Genomic DNA, 19,744 nt, shown 5'->3' on the forward strand with positions numbered 1-19,744 from the left:
TCTGTTGACAGGGGAACCACTATTTATGGCCGTCCAGGAGGACTATGACGTTACAGTATTTTTGTACTTTTTTGTTTGAAAGAGACCTGGGCGGACTTGCTGCCATTTATCCCTAAAGGCTTGCAGTGAGCTATAAGGTTCGAAATTTTTGGCATATTGAAGCGCGTGTGAAACATGTATACCTTCTTGGCTCTGGAGGTGATGAGTATCTTGAAGTCACCTGGATAAGAAATGAAGTTCTTATGCAGCAACGTGAAGTGGGGGAGATACCTCAAAAAGGAATATGGACAGAACACCTCTTTGGGGAACATCTATTTATGGTGTACGTGAAGCGTGTCATTATGTATGCATTATGAGGATTTGCTTATAGTTAGTTATTATCCTCTTAAAAAAAAATACTTGAGTACGTGGTCCTTAATTCTGAAGTTGTTCTCAAGCATTAAAAAAGCATAAAGTTGATGCCGTATACGCTTATTTGATATCCATTAAAAGTATACCCATTTTCCCTCGGTTTGTCTAATGGCTCTTGGATTGTAGAGGTTTCAAGGGGGTTTATGAAGTGAATCTGTTTTTTATAGTTTGGTGTAAGTGGGGTCTGTGACAAAAGCAATGATCATTTGTTTGTATTTTGTATACTGCTAGCATAATATTCAAGCAGTGCTTGAGGATTGCATTCTCAAATAATTTTAACACATGGCATCATTTGTTATGCTTTTTTTTTTTAAAAGCATAAATAAAATTCTTTGTTATGCATTTAAATTAATTTTAAAGCATAATTTAATAATAATTATCATTAAATTATGCTTTTAACTACGTGGCCTATTTCATTCATTAACATTTCTTCTGTGTAGTAGGGCTTTAATATTTGAAATATTACTTTTTTAAAAGAAAAAAAAAATCATCTGTGCAAAAAATGAAGTTGTCTTCATAGGGTTCCTGAGGGCCACAGAAAACTTGGTGGCCGTTGGCTGTCCGTCACTACTTTAAACACTTTCATCGGTTAACTTTTTAGAAATAAAAAAAGTTTTTCTGTTGAGCAAGTTATATTGTTGATTTAATTTTTTTGAATATATTATTATTTTATGGAATTTAATATTTAATTTTAGTTAGTGGAACCTCGGGGGCCGCATCAGACAGTGCAGAAGGAAGCGGGTTGCTCACTACTATTCTAGTGTCCCAATGAAGCTTTTGCTTGTCGTCCATCTTGAAACAAGGTGGCATCCATTTACATAATAGACTTCAATCATTGAGAAATCGTATGCATAAACTAACGAAATTTTCGGTGCATGGGAGGGACGAAGGGTACCCCGACAGATATCTTTATTTCGACTTACTACCTTGTAATAAGCTTCTTCTTAGGGCTTTTTGTGCTTCTTGAAAACTGAAATAAGCACAAAACAAAAATTGTCACCCGAATATATGAAGTTGCAAGTTTACATTTTGTTCCTTCGGTTTCAGTGTTTTCCTTATCAATCTTAAATTAAAACTTGGAACATTACTAGAAGAATTTGAGTCACTAAAGAAACGAGTGCTTGCCCCAGAAACAAATGTAACCTTGAGTTTGTCAGAGACTCAAGCATCTCGTGACCTGCGTAATGATGCACGCCCACCCCATTTGGGTCCCAGACAGAATAGTCAAGTGCGTATTGCGCTGGTTGAAGGAGATTTAGTTTTAGTAGGAAATTCTATTTTCAGGGAAATGGGTAACATTTTTGTAATAAAGACAGGTGGAGTTGCAGAACTAGGGTGTTTTTTCCGGGAGCAACGATTAATGATGTTACCAACAGATTTTAAGGGGGATGAAGAGCACATTATTATTCGTATGGGGCTACCATATTAAACGAACATGAACTCACGATTTGTTGGGTTAATATAGGGCCATGCTGAACAAATGCCGTTAGTTTGGCCAGAATGTGTATGTGTCTGCAATTCTGCTCAGACACGTTATGTACTTTTGGATTAACTCACGACTTGAGAAAAAATTTCCCTCCTTAGAGCCTTGTTTTCAAGCCTCTATTGGGGGGGGGGGATTTTTACTGCACTTGTAGGTAGAAGGTATTCATTTGAACAAAGGTGGCGCAAAGATTTTTGTCAGTATCACTGAGGATTTCTTAAGGGTTCAGGGAAACTGCTAATAAGGGGGAGAAGGGTAATATAGATCCGCGTTTATCTGATGATATGGGTCAAAGTAATACTTGCACCCACCTCAAGGATTCCGGTTTGTTGTTGCAACAACCGATGTTGGCAAAATGTTCTGAGTGTAGCAACGTTTCAAATGAGCGGGAAGATAAAGCTAGAGAGAAACAAGCCTAAATAACTTTGAGGGGTGTGTCAGGGTAGTAAATTATAGAGGAATACTTAGTCTTAACTATGTCTACAGTAATATCAGGAATGTTGTCAATAAAATGGGAGAATTTGAATTAATGCTGACATAATAGGGCTAATGCTGAATTTGAACTAATGCTGACATAATAGGGCTAACAGAAACATGGTGCCACCCGAAAATTAGAGACTACTTTCATTATGATGTGTATGATGTATTTAGGAAAGATAGAAGATAGAATGGGTGGTTGGGGGGGGGGGTCATGCTTTTTATCAAAAGCAGCCTGTGCACGAAAAGAGCTTTTGGTGAGTCAGAAGTTACGACTGCCAGCATAAAATCTGTGTAGTGTGAGTTAGTTGGAAGCAAAGGTAAAATGAGTGTGACAGTAAGCTACAGACCAGAAAATTGTGAACGGTACTAGAATCTGTACATGCAAATGGAACGGGCAAGCAGATGTGAATGCCTTATTATGCATAACTTCAATTTGCACCTAATTTATTGGAATAAGTGGGAGGAAAACTTCCATGGTGAATATATATATATATATATATGCATGTTATAATAATGTGTTATATATACTCGTGTATATATATATACACTGGTGTTCAAAGAAAGTGCATTACCCCTTAAAATTGTAATTGTCGTCTGAATAACGTAATATGGCAATATTCCTTACAGATTGCATCAGTTAAGATTGACACGCGTAGGTGATGGCGTAATATTGCTTCAGCTGTTATTTTTAGCTATATAAGCACGCTCTACAAGAGTTGCAGTCATTCCTTGCTCGTGTCAGGATGGCGAGTTACGTGCAGTTGACGCCACGAAGAGTGCTATTGTTGCTTTACGTGAGGAAGGATGTTCTTCCCCACATATTGCTTATATAGTGTCTTGTAATCAGTCAACAGTGAGTAGATTTTCTCCCTCCAAACTCAAGAATACTGGTTCTGCTGACATGAAAAAAAGGAACCGGACGCAAACGAGTCTACGCCAAAACAGGACCGCATTTTGAAGCGCTTATGCCTTAAAAACCATAACGTTTCTTCGTCTGAGCTGAAAAGAGAATGGAAAGAACATACAGCAGTGGTAGCAAGTGCAGTAACAGTCAGAAGACACCTCTTCAAAAATGGACTTGTAGCCCGTCGTCCTAAGAGGAAGCCTCTCCTCACACAAAAAAATAAAAAAAGGTCTGATTAATTTGGTGTAAGGAGCATCTCAAATGGACCCCCGAGCAATGGAAGTCAGTTATTTTCTCGAATGAGAAGAAATTCAACCTGCATGGCTCTGATGGGAGACAAACGATTCGCCGTAGATGTGGTGAAGAATACCATCCAGACTTTATGGTGCCTACAGTGAAATTCCCTACCAGCCAAATGATATGGGGATGCATTTCGTATCGCTGAGTAGGTCACCTGTAGTTCATAAAAAGGTTCCATAAATGCCAATGGATACCTGACTATATTGGAAAACAAATTGCTGCCAACCATTAGACACCATCTCAACCTGCCAAGTAACTGCATCTTTCATCGGGCGAAAAGTGTAAGTAGGCACTTCTGTAGTTACTTTAGCTTCATTTCTGCATTAGAGGTTTCACAGTAATGTATTTGCGTTTGTTACAGGTGAAAAAATGGTTGGAAGAACGGTTCATTACAACTCTTAGCTGACCAGGAAACAGCCCGGACCTGAATCCTATAGAGAACTGTTGGCATCGTGTGGAATCTGCAGTTGCCAGAAAGAAACCAAAGACCCTTCGTGAACTTGAGGAAGCCATAATTCGTGTTTGGAACCACAAACTATCAGTTGATTATCTTCAGAAATTGATCTTGTCAATGCCTCGACGGTGCTGCTGTCATCAGGTCCAGAGGCGGTTCAACTAAATATTAGTTTGCATCTGGTGAACTTTTCATTTTGTTTTCCATTTAAAATGATAAACTGAAGGAAATTGACGGCTTCTAATAACATTTCAGCCATAATTGTCGTGTTTACCAAGACCGTTGTATAAAGGTTGCAAATGCTCATTTTGGAATATTTTGGGAGCAACTGTCAAATATTACTTAGCTTTGCCTTAATATCTTTTGTTTATATTTCTATTTGTGATGCTAGTCATTAATGTAACATACCATCGCGAAAAAGGATTAGAAATGTGAAATTCCTAGGTGATGCACTTTCTTTGAACACCAGTATATATATCTAATATTAAAAAAATATGTTATATGATAGTTATTACAATAATATAATTATAAAAATTACATTTCATAATACAAGTTATATCTATACAGTATATAATAATTTTATTCTTTATATAGAGGTACTAAGTAAACATCAATTATAGATCACCACAAAATTAAAAAGATACTGTACACCTTTTTATAATGAAATAAACATAAATTTTAAAAAATAATAATAAGTTTAAGTAAATTAAACCCAAATTACGTGGCACCCCGTTTTGAAAACCACTGTACTAGGGGGTAAAAATATTCTTGACCTCGTCATTACTCACGAATCAGAGGACTTAAAGAACAGGAACCATTGGCTGGAATGGATCACGCAGTCGTTAGTTGGAAGATGAAGAAAGATCTTGCAATAGTTATTTAAGGTAAAGGGATGAGTGTTAATTTCAGAAAAGGGAACTATGACAGTTTAAGGCGCTACGTGGCATTTATTAATTGGACTGATTTCAGGGAGGTAGGCGAATGTATTAGAATCAAGGATATATTTTTAAAGCAATAGTCACAGAATCCATGAACGCATATGAAAAAAAATATGCGTCCGTTAAAAAAATATACCACGAGGAGGATGCCGAGATGGGATGAATATGTAGCTGGACAGTCTAATAGGAGTGTGAACAGGTGGCCAGGAAAGCCACTGAGATTACATCTATCGAACGGTATCCTGCAGAGATTAGGGAGGTCATGATCCCTCGGTATAAGGCACTTGAATGATCGCATTTGGAACACTGTCCAAGTAGTGGACCTCATATGAAAAAAAAAAAAAAAAAAGACTGAGTTTCTTGAAATTGTTCAGAGACGGGCAGCTCGCTTGGTGAGATGGGCAAAAGGGCGATCGTACGAGGAAAGACTTCGATTAAGTAAAGCACTTTAGAGTGAACCCGATTGAGGTTTATAAGGCTCTGAGAGGGGTTAGAAAAATGCATGAAGGCGGAATTTTCACTGTTATAAAGAATTCCAGAACCAGGGACCATAAATTCAAATTACGGGGGGTGGGGAGGTTTGGACTAAACAGCAGGAAGTTTTGTTTTAGCCAGGGAGTTGTTGATTACTGGCACAAGTTGCCTCCACAGGTAATTGTGGCCGACAGGAATTCATAGGTTAACTGGATAGTTACCTACGTGAGGAGGGAAGCGCATAATTTGTATTTTATCTACTTTTTTTTTTTTTTTTTTTGGCCGGTGCAACAAAGAGGTTGTAGCTTCCTTGCGCTGTATGGTTAATACTATTATCTCTTTAAACACGAAAGGTCTGTAGGACTGGTGGTCTGTTGATACTAAGTGGGCTTATAGGTGCTTGTATATAAAGTTAATTTTAAACCTTAAAATGAATAAAATAAAACTGAAAAAAAAAATATATATATATAAAGTAATGATAAATAACAAATAAAAATAAAATATAACGTAAAACTATTGAAGTAATTTATTAATTTAGATATCATTTTGCTTTGTTTTCGACTGAGATTACATCTATCATAAAATAATTTCCTGATTTAATATTCCATTGAATAAAAATAATATGAAACTTTCACACATGAAATATTGCTGTCTTTTCAATGTCAAAACTTTGGCATGGGGAGGACTTAGGAATGCGCAGCCACTGAAATAAACATTAGTCCTAAAGTACAAGTATACACGTATGAGACAGGTAGATAGATAAATGGAAAAAAGCACGTGAGAAGACCTATTGAAAAGGGAAAATTGTATGAATGGGTGGGGTAATGTTTGTTAGCAAGCTACTACTACGGTCCCAGTTCAAGGAAACAGAGGGGGCTAAGTCACAGGTGCGAGATGATGGTGGTCGGTTCCATTCCTTTTAAGAAAAGTGCAGGCAAAATTACGCCCTTTCTTTTCCCCAAGGCTCTACTGTCAATGATGTTATCGTTGTCAGGAAAATTGCTGTAATTTGAGTTACCTTCGGAAATTTAGACGTTTTTTTAAAGATTTCGAAGGGATACCCGTCAAAGAAAAAAAAAATAATAATGACGAGAGAGAGAGAGAGAGAGAGCAGTGATGTTAAGAATGAAAGTTAATATCTATTCACATAATTTATGTTAAATTCAGGTTGTTAGGGTATGTGCCCTCTGCAAATAGTGAGCATATGCATGGCGCCCTGGCAGAATAAATTTAACACCCATAATATATACTGTATATTAAATGGGTCGTGCGCGTTTCCTTCTGTCAAGGTACTGTAGATTGTGTAATTCAGTTTTTGGTTTATTTTTTATTTTATTCCCCCTTTCCCCGTGTGGTATATGAAGGTATTTTAGTGCCTCTTAGCGGGCTCCCAAAGGAATCCACGTTTAAACTTCCGCAAGCTGATCTTTTACGACCACAGTTTAATGACCTAGATTTGGTTCCTCTTTGCCTTTCACTAAGCGTGCCTGTGAATTTTCAAATTTAACTCCAGTCTATCCTCTCCGCTGTCCTATATTGCAACAGTAGCAAGTACATTCAACTACTGTGTAACAAACAGATCTTAAATGGAACGGGAATCGTAAAATTCATTGAGAAACTATTGATTTAGAATTATGAATTTTTTTTTTTTTTTTTTTTGTAATTCTTTTCCTCATATTTTGTGGTGCTAGCTTAGCTTTTACGAGATCGTGTTTTTTTTTTTCCCCCTTTCTTTTTTTCTCTCTCTTCAATACTTTTTGGTATTGAATAGTTAGTTGGAGCTAAAATAACAAAAAAAAAAAAAAAAAAAAAAAAAAAAGCATTCCATTTTGGGCGCATTCGATTATCAAATGACTTCACTACGTGATGCTAACACAGGAGAAAGAAGTGAACTGGTCGGCTTGAAGTTGGTACAAAGGTCTAGAAGGATATACCAAATAAGTCTGGAAAGTTTACCCGAACATCAAAAACATAGTTTCATTTATATATATAGCTTTCTGTATGGAGGAGGGGGAGGAGAAGGCAATGGAATCAGACTTTGGCATAATAATTCTCCAAGGACTAACAAACCATACGTTGAAAAGTTGGTGTCAGTCTCACTTTTACTTCTCGAGTAATATCCGAAGAAGAATACTTTCATTTATATATGTTGTGATATCTGTATGGTAGATCTCGGAGGGACCATGGAATCGGAATTGGACTTAAAATCCTCTTGGGAACCAAAGAAACACAGGATGAAAATTTAGTCGGATCGACCCTTCATTCTAAATACCCCGATATCTGAAAGTATATAGATTCCTGTGGGTGCGTGGGTGAAGGGAAGAAATTGGGGAACCATGGAATATGAATTGATTCTAAACCTTCCCAGGGATTAGCAGAAAATTTGCTTTCGGTCTAATGTTGCCTTATTGAGTAATGCCCAAACATCAAAACATCTACCTTCTCAAAGAGAACAGTGGTTATCATCGCTGTCCTGCCATATCATGTTAATTGTGTTATTTATTTTTTTATTTTTTTTACCGCACTGTGGCCAAGTTAGTTGTTTTTGGAGAGGGTTGCGCGATTTTTCCTTCCCTTGGAAACTGGGTTTTTTAATTCGATAAAGAGGCAAACTGACCAGAGTGTGTATGCAATTTACATATACTGTATAGATTAAGTTATTCACACTGACGTGTGAATAACTTAATTGCTTTGGCGCAAAAACAAAATAACAAAATAACCGATACACACTCCAATTATCGATAACTCGAGATTTTATAGAGGGAAAAAATTAAATTTTTATTGGTTCGATTTTAATGAAATTTAGGATCGAGTATTTATCATATTTCAGTGTTTTAGTATTATATTATATCGTTTTATATTTAAAATGTGAGGGATGGCATATATTTTAATTAAATAGCAATATACTTCTTTCTTGAAGCAGTGCTTTTTAAAGCTAATATTGCAATACCAAGGCAACACATTGTCAGATCGACGATTTAGTATTACTCTTAGTTTGCTAAATACTGCGCACCAACTGAGGTTTGCCTGTGATCTGAAATTGGGGGAATTCCTTTTTCTTTGGTAAAATGAATTACTTCAGATTATCATTTGAAACCAGCTTGTTAAATGGAGCATTTAAAATTTCAGTACTAGGAATTACTAATATTTTAATACTTTTAGCCATCTAAACTCATTATGTGTTTCAATGCATTCATACATCATACACGAGATGCCTCCAAAGTTATGAGAATGTCATGTAAAAGTGCTACCGATAATAGTACGATTTTTTTCAGCCAAGATCATGGAGTATACCTTCGAGGTAGGTGATGTGAAACTGTTTAGTGAATATATGTAATGTACTCCGCAGTTTTTCTTTCTTTCTTTTTTTTTCTTTTCTTTTCTTTTTTTATTAGCGATTCAGAGACCAGAGATAGTTGCATCAAGTCATGTTTCAAGCTTGGTAGAATAGCTTCAGAAATACGTGGCATGTTATGATTAGCCTTTGGAGAAGATGTTTTATAACAAGCACAATGTTCAGGTGGGGTTTAAGATTCAAAGGACGCTCCCCCCCTCTCTCTGACAGTTTAGAGAGAGAGAGAGAGGGGGGGGGGTCTTGGAGATTCAACAAATATCGCAAAAGATACTTGAGATATTAAGAAAAAATTATTTCAGATATGCTTCCAACGATGGAAGAAACGACATGTTGCAAAACTGGATAAATTAAACAAATCTTTGTTTTTAAAAATACATTCTCATAATTCATATCATCGTATATTAACCATTTTGGAGATGTTCAAACTTTTTAATAATAAATTTTGCCAGAAAAAATGGCAAATTTAAATATAAATTAATAAATCTATATAATAATTTGCATATGTCCGTCTGTCCTGGAGCTCTTTGAACTTGAAATAACTAAAGACTAAACAAGCTTTTACCTTATTTCTTTTGCAATAGGCTTTATTTAGCAGTAAAATTGAGAGAGAGAGAGAAAAATGCAATTTGCAGTAAAATTTTCCAAAAAAAAATTTCCGTCCGAATTTTCAAAATTTCCGTTATTTTTTAACAGTTCCATTATTTTTGACGAAATATTTGCCCTGAGTACACTAGTATAATTGTAATAAAATTTTGTAATTTTATCTGTGCTGTGATTGTCATTTTTTAAAGGACGATATAGCATACATGAAAAACAAAAATTATCAAATTGTATTTTAGTTATTTTTTAAATATATTTTAAACAATATGTCAGCGAAGGGAGCCGAGGGAAAGGTTAATCTTTACTTCTTCTCTGAAACAGTTTTGGCGGGTACACTAGTAAAATGCACCTAATAAATATATATTCTTTACAGAATAAAACCAAAGCACCACTTTCTCTCGCTATCACAGTATCCAGCAGTCAATTTTTTTTTTTTTTAATTAATCCAAACTTATATTGGTATTCACTTTATAAATATAATTAACATCTTTTCAGAAAGCATGCGAAAAAAAGCCAGCTTTAATGCTGGATTTTTTTTTGACTCGACCGCAGTTATCTTCATTTGTTTCACTCTTATATCACAGAAAGATCCATTTACAGTGTTGGCTATAAAAAGTATTGTACATCAAGTTACGCATTTGTATACCATAATTCTTTAGAATTTATCACAGCTGATGTGAAACTCGATTGTATATATAATTGAAAAAAAAGTATGGTCAATGTAGAAAGCCTACAGCACTAATTAATAACTGCTAAGTGCAGATTTTCCCAGTAAGTGTTGAGTAAGTTTTATTATTATTACTTTTTTTAGATCTGTTTTGGATCCAAAGAGAGATTGAGCCCAGGCTGTTTGCACTAGTTGATGTCCTTTATCCCTTTGATAAAGTTATTTCTTCCAAGATCCAGATGTGATTTCTTCGTTTCAAAGGTAAGTTGGTTTTTCATAGAAACTGTTATCATAAATAATAAAATACCAGTTTCACTAATACATAACTTTTAAATTGTGAATGAATTCGGCAGATTTCCTTTCACTGCTAAAACTGACAAAAGCAGATATTTGTATAGATTCGGATGAACAAAATAAAAAGAAATATAAATAAAAACTCTATCACATTGAAATAATTTTCTGGTTTTCATCTTGTGCTTAACTGCTAATAATAGCGTAAGATGGATTTTGTATAGAGAGAAACCATAAGGGCTATTTAATAATTTTTGTTATTTTTATTTATTTTATTTTTTTTGTGATGCAGGCGAAAATTATTTTTGTTTCGATTATTTTTGGCCCGCAGACGGGAAAAAAATATAACAAAAATTAAAAAATATATATATAGAAAAATAAAAAATACCTGATAGAAATAGTGGCTGATCTAATAAAACGACCGGTTCCAAATTGATGAACAGTAAACCTAATAAAATATTAGGTTTACATATCAGACCTTTATGCACGTTGCGTTTTGAGGCAGTTTTAATAGAATATTGAATATAAAATTTTTAAGTTTAAGTCCATCACTTAATTCAAGTTTAGCAAGTGCGCAAAGATATAAAGCAAATAATGATTATTCCGTTTGTGTTTTAAATTTAAGCGTAATTCATTCAAGCATTGTACTGATCATCAATTGTGGTTATCTCTAAGATTGCCCATGAAAATAATTATTATCCCCCACTTTGAATCTCTGTTCAGAGTGCATATTTTTGATACTTTCAATGAATCTATTTAATATGCATTTTTATATAAATACATATTTTTATATTGTAATATTTATTAATATGTAAATAAAATTTTCAATCGTACGCCGGCAAATGTGTGGACCGGCAAACTGTCCTAACAACTCAATATATGGAAATTGTAACATTATATCCTTGAAGCAGCATCGCGTTTGACAGCTAACTTAAGACATAATCTCCCCTAGCCACGCGATTGTCCTGAAGTATCACATTAAAGAAAAACATAAATATATCAGTAGTGCGTCCTGTTGGAGGATGTCATGCATAGGAAGTACGAAATTGCCATCAGGAAGGTATGAATGGGGGTGCAAAAACTCGTCTGTAATATTGTGTCACTATAAAGCCGCCCCTCTGTAGGCTACACTCTTCGATGATGAACTTCAGTTCGTTTGTCATGTCCGTAGGTATCTATCAGAAGAGAACATTTTATTTGATCACTATTGTCTCCGCAAGGGGTGTCTAGGTCACTCACTCGTGATGAACCCATATACTCTTAATTAAAGTTCGACAAACGATAAAAAAAAAGTAAAATCCCCTACCCCCACCACCTTTACCCCGCTCCTTTCTATCACTTCCCTTGCAGACAATAACGCCATCGCCAGCAAAGATAGAATCGGATAAGTTGGGCCGCCAAGCGTATCGTAAGTGTTTCTTCTGGTTCGTAACGTCATACTGCGGCTTTATTAAAAATTAGGTATGCAAATTGCGGTTGCGTGACCGGCCAGACGAGGTATGGGCAGTTTATTTTGATAGACGGCATATAAAAAGGTGTTAAATCAGTATGCTAATATTGAGTCGACGCCATCTACCTTGGGAAGATCAGCGCAGAATGAAGGTTGCGACATCTTTGACCTTAGCATCTATGTATTACATACCTACTTACATACATGCACAGATAGGTAGATATTAGGCCACGCGTTTTTTTCGCCATTCGCGATCAGCTTCTCCCTGTGATTGGTGCTATCCTGGCATTCTTTTGACATCGGCTTTTCATCTGTGCGATCTTTTATCGTGGAAGATGCTGATTGTATTTTGTGGACGTTGAACTTTGATTAAGCCAAAGACCTTAAAACAGCTGTTCGTTCGCTGTTTCTATCCCTTTCTCACACACGCACACACAAACGAACTGGATTGCATTACAAATGCAGTTCATGAATAAAATTACTTTAAATTGACCAACGAATGTCAAACATAAATAATAAATAATGTTAAAATTATGCTATGACTGATTAAAAGAAATTAATCAACAGTCGAACAAGATTAAAACAGTAGTTGGAAAATTAACTTACAGCTCAACAGGTGATATGCGAGATTTAGACAGCACCCTCTGCAGCTTGGTAGCAGGTCCTGATTTCGTCCTAAGAATGCTCTTTTTCTGAAAGAAAATATTTTCCTCCATACATACAAAATATAGACACGCGTTGAAGGCATTAATTTTCCATTGATACAGTGGCGTATCCAGGTATCATCGTAAGGGAGTGGGGGGGGGCATGGCAACCAGGCTTTTAAGTTTTTTTTTGTAGAACGCCTTCTGCGTTATTTTTCTTTAATTTCAAATTTTTGGTTAAGGGGAATATGCCCCCTCTGCCCACCCCTGAATACGCCCCTACACTGATGTATACGTTTACTAGTTAAAGTACTCGATTTTTTCCGATAAATCCTTACTATTATTTCATGCATTAATTACAAATTGAGGAACATTAGCCGTGTAGTGTCCATTATGTCTTTTGGCGTCACAAAATACGCTCCTATCTCCATCTCCCCACTCTCAATTTTAGGCGCCAATGTATGTGTAACGTGCCTATTTTTGTCTCCATATCTGTTCGTTTATCCGTTCGTCCGTCCGCACGTAATGCCGCTGCTCCCAGTGGACTGATTTTTATGAAATTCAATATTTGGGCATTTTATAAAAATTTGCAAGGCCGTCCCAAATTTAATTAAAATCGGACCAATAGAAATATGGCAATTATTATTTCTTTTTTTTCTCCTTACGTATCTCATAGGCTATTTGTATTGTGGACATTTGTGTGTGTATCTGTAAGCGGCCCCAGTGGTTCCCCACAAAGCTACGAGAAGTGTCACTGTGAAGAAGCAAAATCTGCCAAGGCCAGATGAGGGTGTGAGTAATGTGGATATCGTGAACGAGCACATTCTAAGCGGCCGATTAAAATGTGTTTTAATCGGCCGCTTAGTTACTGGAGGGTCGCATCACCAGGAATGGGCATTCCAGCATCCGTCCAAGGCATGAGGAGCTGGGCCTGTTGGAGTCTTCCCCCCCCCTCCAAACAGAGCAAGGAGGGGAGAACCCATGAAAAGAAATAGGGAAGAGGATGGGAATAGTAAAGTGTAAGACAAAATTAAGACTACAGGGAGGGAGAGGTCAAGAAACCACTAGTGGAAAATATCCTAATAGGAGAATGACATGAGAACAGCAGAAAGAGGCTATCCATATACCGTATATTATAGCTGAAACACTGACTATCTTGTTGAATCCATGCGCTGGTTGGAGGAATGAATGGGCAGTGTGACGGATGCATAGAAGCGAAATTTTTTCTGTTCGCGCATAAAAATTGTTCCTGTTTTTTTTTTTTTTTTTTTTTGTTGCAAATTATGAATTATTACTATTTTCTAACACCCCCGGAAAACGTACTGCGTACATTAACTTGTTTTAAATTCTGTTTAGAGGATATATTTTTCGAAGATATGCTGTTTGGAGGGTCCGATGGCTTGTATTATATGTGAAATAAATAAGTTGCTAAACAGCGTATGTTTGATTTCGAAGACATTCGGAATGGCTTGGCAAATGCTTCTAAAAGAACCAAATACTGTATCAAAATCGGTTCAGTTGGAAGTCGATTGTTATTAGTAGACGAATATAGTGAAGCTAATAGGCGTTTATGCATTTGCGAAAGGGTCCAAAGTTAATGTAGGCAGTACGTTCCAGGCGCATTAGCAAATAGCAGTGATTCATGATTTTTAACGAAAAATAACAATAAATAAAATGAGAAAAAAAATGCTTTTATGCTCAAATAGAGAATTTTTCTTTTCTGCGCATCCGCAACCCTGCCCATTCATTCTTCTAACGGCTCCTGGCAGCAAACAATACCCAGTGCTTCAGCTACAATATGCGGTCTATGGATAGCTTATGCGATATGTATGGAAAAAAAAAAAAATATATATATATATATACAGTGTGTATATTAATTGCCAGATTTCTATTGGCTCGACTTAAATGAAATTTGGGAATGCTAAATAAATCATTCCAAACGAGCCAAATATAAAATTTCATGAAAATCCATCCACTAAGGGTAATTATATGCGGACGAACACGGGCGGATGGATGAATGGAGAAAGAAGTAATAATTGCCAGATTTCTATTGGTCCGATTTTAATGAAATTTGGGATTACTCTGCACGTCTCTATAATAGAGAAGTATAAAATTTCATGAAATTCCATCCACTAGTCGAGCTGTTGGACGTATGGGCGGAAAAGGGAATAATAATTGCCGGTTTCTGTTTGGCTTGATTTTAATGAAATTTGAATTGGCTCGACAAATTTTTCTAAAAGCGCCAAATTAAAATTTTTTTAAAATTCATCCATTAGGAATAGAGTTATTACATGCGGGCGGACGGACGGATATGGTGAGGACGATAGGCGCATTACTCATGTATGCTAACATGACTAAAAACTGTTCCGATCGATTGGCGATTTATAATTCTTTTATCGATTTATAATTCTTTTATAAGAATTATAAATATATAAATTATAAATAATTATTTTATAAGAATTATAAATCGCCAAACCAAATAAATAAATAAAGGTCACTATACCATTCTAGATTTTTAGAAACCATTTTCCATGGCATTCATTTCTGACAGTTTCTTCTGAAACAGATGTGCACAATCAACCAGCACCCGTTCAGAGTTCATTACCAAATACCAAAGCAGCAAATTCATTTTCCTTCATTGATTTATTCCCACCTACTTCCGTTATATAGAATAGCCTTTTTTCGTATGAATTTCTTTAAAATTATAATGTACAGAAATTGTCAAATGATTAATATCAAAAACTTGTCTTTCATGCCCCGGTGATTCGTCTCCGAAACCTGGGAGAATATAATGATATGACCTTTATTCTCTAAGGTTGTGAATTTTATAGGAAGTTCGCAAATTGAAGAGTTCATTCACTAGAATTTTGCAACCTTCAGAATTTATTGAAATCGAACGTCAACCGTGAATGCTTCAGACTTCGGACTTTGTAATAACGCTGTATACATGTGTCAGAATCCCTTTCTGCGTTAATATTTATAAATATGTAAATGTGAGTACTTACCGGAGATAATGGGTCTCTTTCTAAGAGTCGGAGATCGTCTGATGGGAAAAGTTCCTGGATTCTGCTCAGCTGTGACTCCTCCTTGCGCTCTTCACATTTTTTTACCATCTGGAAAACAAAATTTAATATGCATTTTCAACCGAGCGATTTGGTTGATATTAAATGTCTTTATATATAAACTACAGAGAGTAAGAAGGGGAGGATTGGATCAAGGTTTTGAAGCTGGAATAACGTTGTTGTCTCTCTCTCTCTCTCTCTCTCTCTCTCTCTCTCTCTCTTTCTCTCTTGTTTCTCTACTTGGAACTCAGGCCTTTCGTCTAACCAGAATCCACAGCAACTGCCCTTTGCGTTTATTCTAAATGTGGTGGTAGTTACTGGATTGGACTTTTTAAAATTTCGACCGAGACAACTAAGGACGTGCAGCTTCAGTAATCCTTCAGGGTTACTGAAGGATTTTAGGGTTTTTCATCCCTCAAAACAGACCAATGTCTTTTTTGAGGGATGAAAAACCCGAGTTTCTGAGAGGGAAAAACTATGTACCCCCGTTCCGATGGGACCGTTACGCAATAATGGATCCAGCGTGACAGCTGCAAAACTTCGTTTCCAACAATTTTGTCTTAGAGCAAAGGGAAAACGCTCCTTTACTTGTGGGGGAAGGTAAAACTGTGACTGCAAAAAAATAAAAATTTAAAATCGAAAATTAATTTTCGAAAAATCTGCTCAGAAGGCGAGGAACGAAGGAAAATCTGCTCAATAAACCCAAAAACAGACTGACAAAATATTACCGGTCTAATAACGCAGAACAACTGTGACACTTACACAACAGTGTTTGTGAATGGTCAACGTTACACGTATTTTGTGCACCGAATGCAATGATTTCACTGATTTCTCTGGTGTCACTATTTTGTCGGCAAATCAAACTTGTTTTTGCGTCATTTATATCTATTACATAATAGCTTACCAATGCTGTGATACGTATGTGTATTATATATGGTGTTCGAACAATCTCGCTCACCCCGATATAAATTCCAGCGACTTTAATTCATGGTACTCAAGGCATTGGGTCACTGTGTGTGAGCGAGTTCGGCGATTATTACCACTCCATATCGAAGCATATGTTCAAACACGTAGCATATAACTTTGCACATTTGTTGAGATTTAAAAGGTAAATAACTGGTTTTTTGAAAATTATTAACGTTATTTGTTTTTAAAGAACCAGTTGATTTTGTTTATCGGCTACGTGGAAAATTTAAACTATGGTCATGCGAACTTTCTCTTGTTTCCTACGAGATAAAAAGAGAAAGTTCTCTCTGGTAGGTTCTCTTGATTGTGTTACGTAACAATTATATATAAGGCGTCCAAAAAGTTATTTAACACTCGTAAAGGAACGTCTTCAGAATGAAGAACCAACAAGCATATTCCGTTGTGGAGACGGCAGTATAGTATTAAAAAAAAAAAAAAAAATGCCGCAGTGTTGGGAATTGTGGTTATGGAAATACTTCTACGAAGGCACGTGTCAGGAGGAGCAGCAGAAACAAAAGCATGATGTATGATTATAATCCTTAGTTCTGAAAGTCACTAACCGTTTATGTAAATGAACAAAGGTTCATGAAGAGCCAAAATGAATAACAATTTTTCAGAGTAATAAGTGATGAAGGTAACCGCAATCCATCTCTACAACAAACTCAAAACGTGTAATCACTTGGTATACACCATTTCGCAAATTATTCTGTTGTAATACTGCCGAAATGACGTATGACGTTGTCAATTCTAATCAAGTGGGGTTACGAAAATTAACATTTGGAGAACATGTTTCTCGTGACTCCGGAATCACAGAGGGAAGCGGGAGGGGAGAAAAGGGGAGAGAGAGAGAGAGAGAGCTACAAGTAAGTTAATTTTAAGATTTTCTGCTTTTGTATTAAAGAATTAACTGTTCTAATTGGTCGTAATCTCCCAAAATGGAACAAGAAGAATTAAAAAAGAAAAGTTGAGTTAACAACACAAACCCGGCAAGGAATGCGCAAGGGTATGCAATTACAAGCGTCAATGTCAGTACATGGATGATATTCTGCATAAACAATTCGACACCGAAATACTTCCTTCGAAATGTATCCCGAAACGGAAGCAGATACTGTTTTTAACCTGTTACATTTGAAAAATGTAAAATCCGATAGCTGCCGAGATTCGCGTAGGCATGTGTGTAAATGGACACCTTTTTCCGCACAAGCAGTACTCTGTGATTAACTGTTCTACTTAAATTAAAACAAAACTGGGCAGATTAATAGATGCTGCTTTTCGCTTCTCGTCACGTAGTTTAAAAGTCCTGCAACTGGAGTCAGCGAACCAAAAACGCAAAACATCACGCGTAAGCAGTGCACGTTCGCTCTTGGGATGTCTCTGACGTGTTGCTATGGAAACGGCATTAACTAGCAGTCAAAGAAACATTACATAGAATTTGCGACGTCTGCTCTTGATCTCCGTGGCCTTTGTCCATTTACGGAGAAACACTCAATGACATTACAGCTGTTGCCCGTTTGAATGGCACGGACGTTTTCGATGTGATGGCTTTCTTCGCCGCAGATAAGATATCGCATACTTGGGCAAGAGTAATTCAGAAAGATTGGACTGCCCAAGACAGGTGTGTTGTGCTAATAGTTCCTTCACCTGCACTCTGCTCAACACGTAGGCTTTAGTCGGCCGTGTTTCTTTCAAGTGTCACCTAGAATTTAACGTCCGAGGTGGGCGGATGAAGCCGAAGGGGGGGGGGGGTACATACCGGAAGGAGGCAGACACAGAGGTAATGTGTTTGGTGCCGTGCTGTCACAGTTGACTTCTGGATTAAATCTGTTGACGTTCATTCACACGTTAAACTCGCGGCATTCCAGAAGGTAGTAGTTGTCATGGAAACGAAGTGAAATGTATTTTTGTGAACATAAATTGTGATGAAGCTATGGATAGCAAATACCTCATTTACTTTTCTGAAATTTGTCATTCTACTGATGATTAAAGTTTTTTTTATTCCTGCCCCCACCAGAAACGTATTTTGACTTCGATCTCGTACGACTTTGCTCTCATGAAAATGTGTTTCTCCTACATGCATAAGTTTCAAGCAAATAGAATTCCGAACATCAACAAACGCACCATAAATAAATTCTCGTATAATAGCAAAAACTGCCAACTCGATTTACATTTACTGTACGTTAGTTATAAAAGTGATCGCAAAAGAGAAGGCTTTTTCATATTTCCAAGCAAACAAGACCAGCCTTCTCATTTTTGGTACAGTAGATTAAATGTATTTGTTAAAATATTTTAACTATAAATTAAATTGATATGCGGACGACACTGTCTTCCAGGTGGAAATTGTTGTAGAATTGGCGTGGCTTTTTTTTTTTAAATCAAAATCTTGCTAACAAGACGTATGAAAAAAAAAGTAATAATAATAATTCGGGAGTGCAGTAGCACACGCTCTTTGAGTAGACCGGGGTTCAAGCCCCTGCTGAATACGGTCGATCTGCCAACCCGCACTGGACCAGCGTTGCAGATTATGGTCCATTTCCCTCAGCATGAATTGTTGAGGAGGCTTCCATCCTGCAGTGGGTTGATAATGGCTGCACTTTACTTTTTTTTTTTTTTTTTATTACAGCAAGTTACCACACCTTAGGTACCGTATTCAACAATTATATTAAATCGAAATTATACTGGCACCAATAAAATGCCCGACGCTAAGGTATTCGCGGAAATTGTTTGGAAGGATATTTCATATTCTACTTGTACCCCGTAGAACAGCGACAGTACACATAGAGTTGTTTGTTAGTGTTTTTGTACCCAGATACAGCACCACTGTTTCCTGGTTGTATTAGAATGTGCATGTGTGTGTCATGTGGTTTGAAGTGCATCGTTTGAGCTATGTTGGTATTCCGTTCGCTGGGCCGTCATTCACATTTTACGACTGTCCACTGACATTATCTTGTTTACTGTCACTCAGGCGGTGTCGCTGCGGAGTGGACGGTTGATAACTTTATCGGTGCTCGAAATTCGACTGCTCACATGTCCCTCTCGAAAGAACCGGAGGGGAAAATCACCCAAAGGTCAAAAACCTTCTTCCCATGTTTATCTGAATGGAAAGGGGGAGGGGTAATAAAATAATGGGTCAATTAGTAGTGGGTATTGTGTTCGTAGACATCTTAATTTAAGTGTTCTTCGTACTCTGTAAAATGAAAGAAATCGCACAATATACCAATGAACAATATTTTGTAATCCCTGAGGATTACAAAATCTTTTCTACTTT

General features: G+C 36.6%; 1 protein-coding gene across 2 annotated transcripts in view; it reads right to left on the minus strand.

Annotated features, from left to right (window-relative positions):
• Positions 1–19,744, minus strand: part of LOC150083713 (uncharacterized) — a 235,025-nt gene that overhangs the window by 88,115 nt on the left and 127,166 nt on the right. For both annotated transcript variants that reach the window (XM_090378142.1, XM_090378143.1), the window contains exons 3-4: positions 15,457–15,564; positions 12,414–12,499 (exon numbers count right to left, since the gene is read on the minus strand). In XM_090378142.1, the coding sequence (XP_090234268.1) occupies positions 12,414–12,499; positions 15,457–15,564 (194 nt within the window). The remainder of the gene's footprint in view (positions 1–12,413; positions 12,500–15,456; positions 15,565–19,744) is intronic.

The sequence above is a fragment of the Mastigoproctus giganteus genome, chromosome 7 (genome assembly GCF_048544385.1).
Source record: "Mastigoproctus giganteus isolate SK-2022 chromosome 7, ASM4854438v1, whole genome shotgun sequence".
NCBI classification, from domain to species: Eukaryota; Metazoa; Arthropoda; class Arachnida; order Uropygi; family Thelyphonidae; genus Mastigoproctus; species Mastigoproctus giganteus.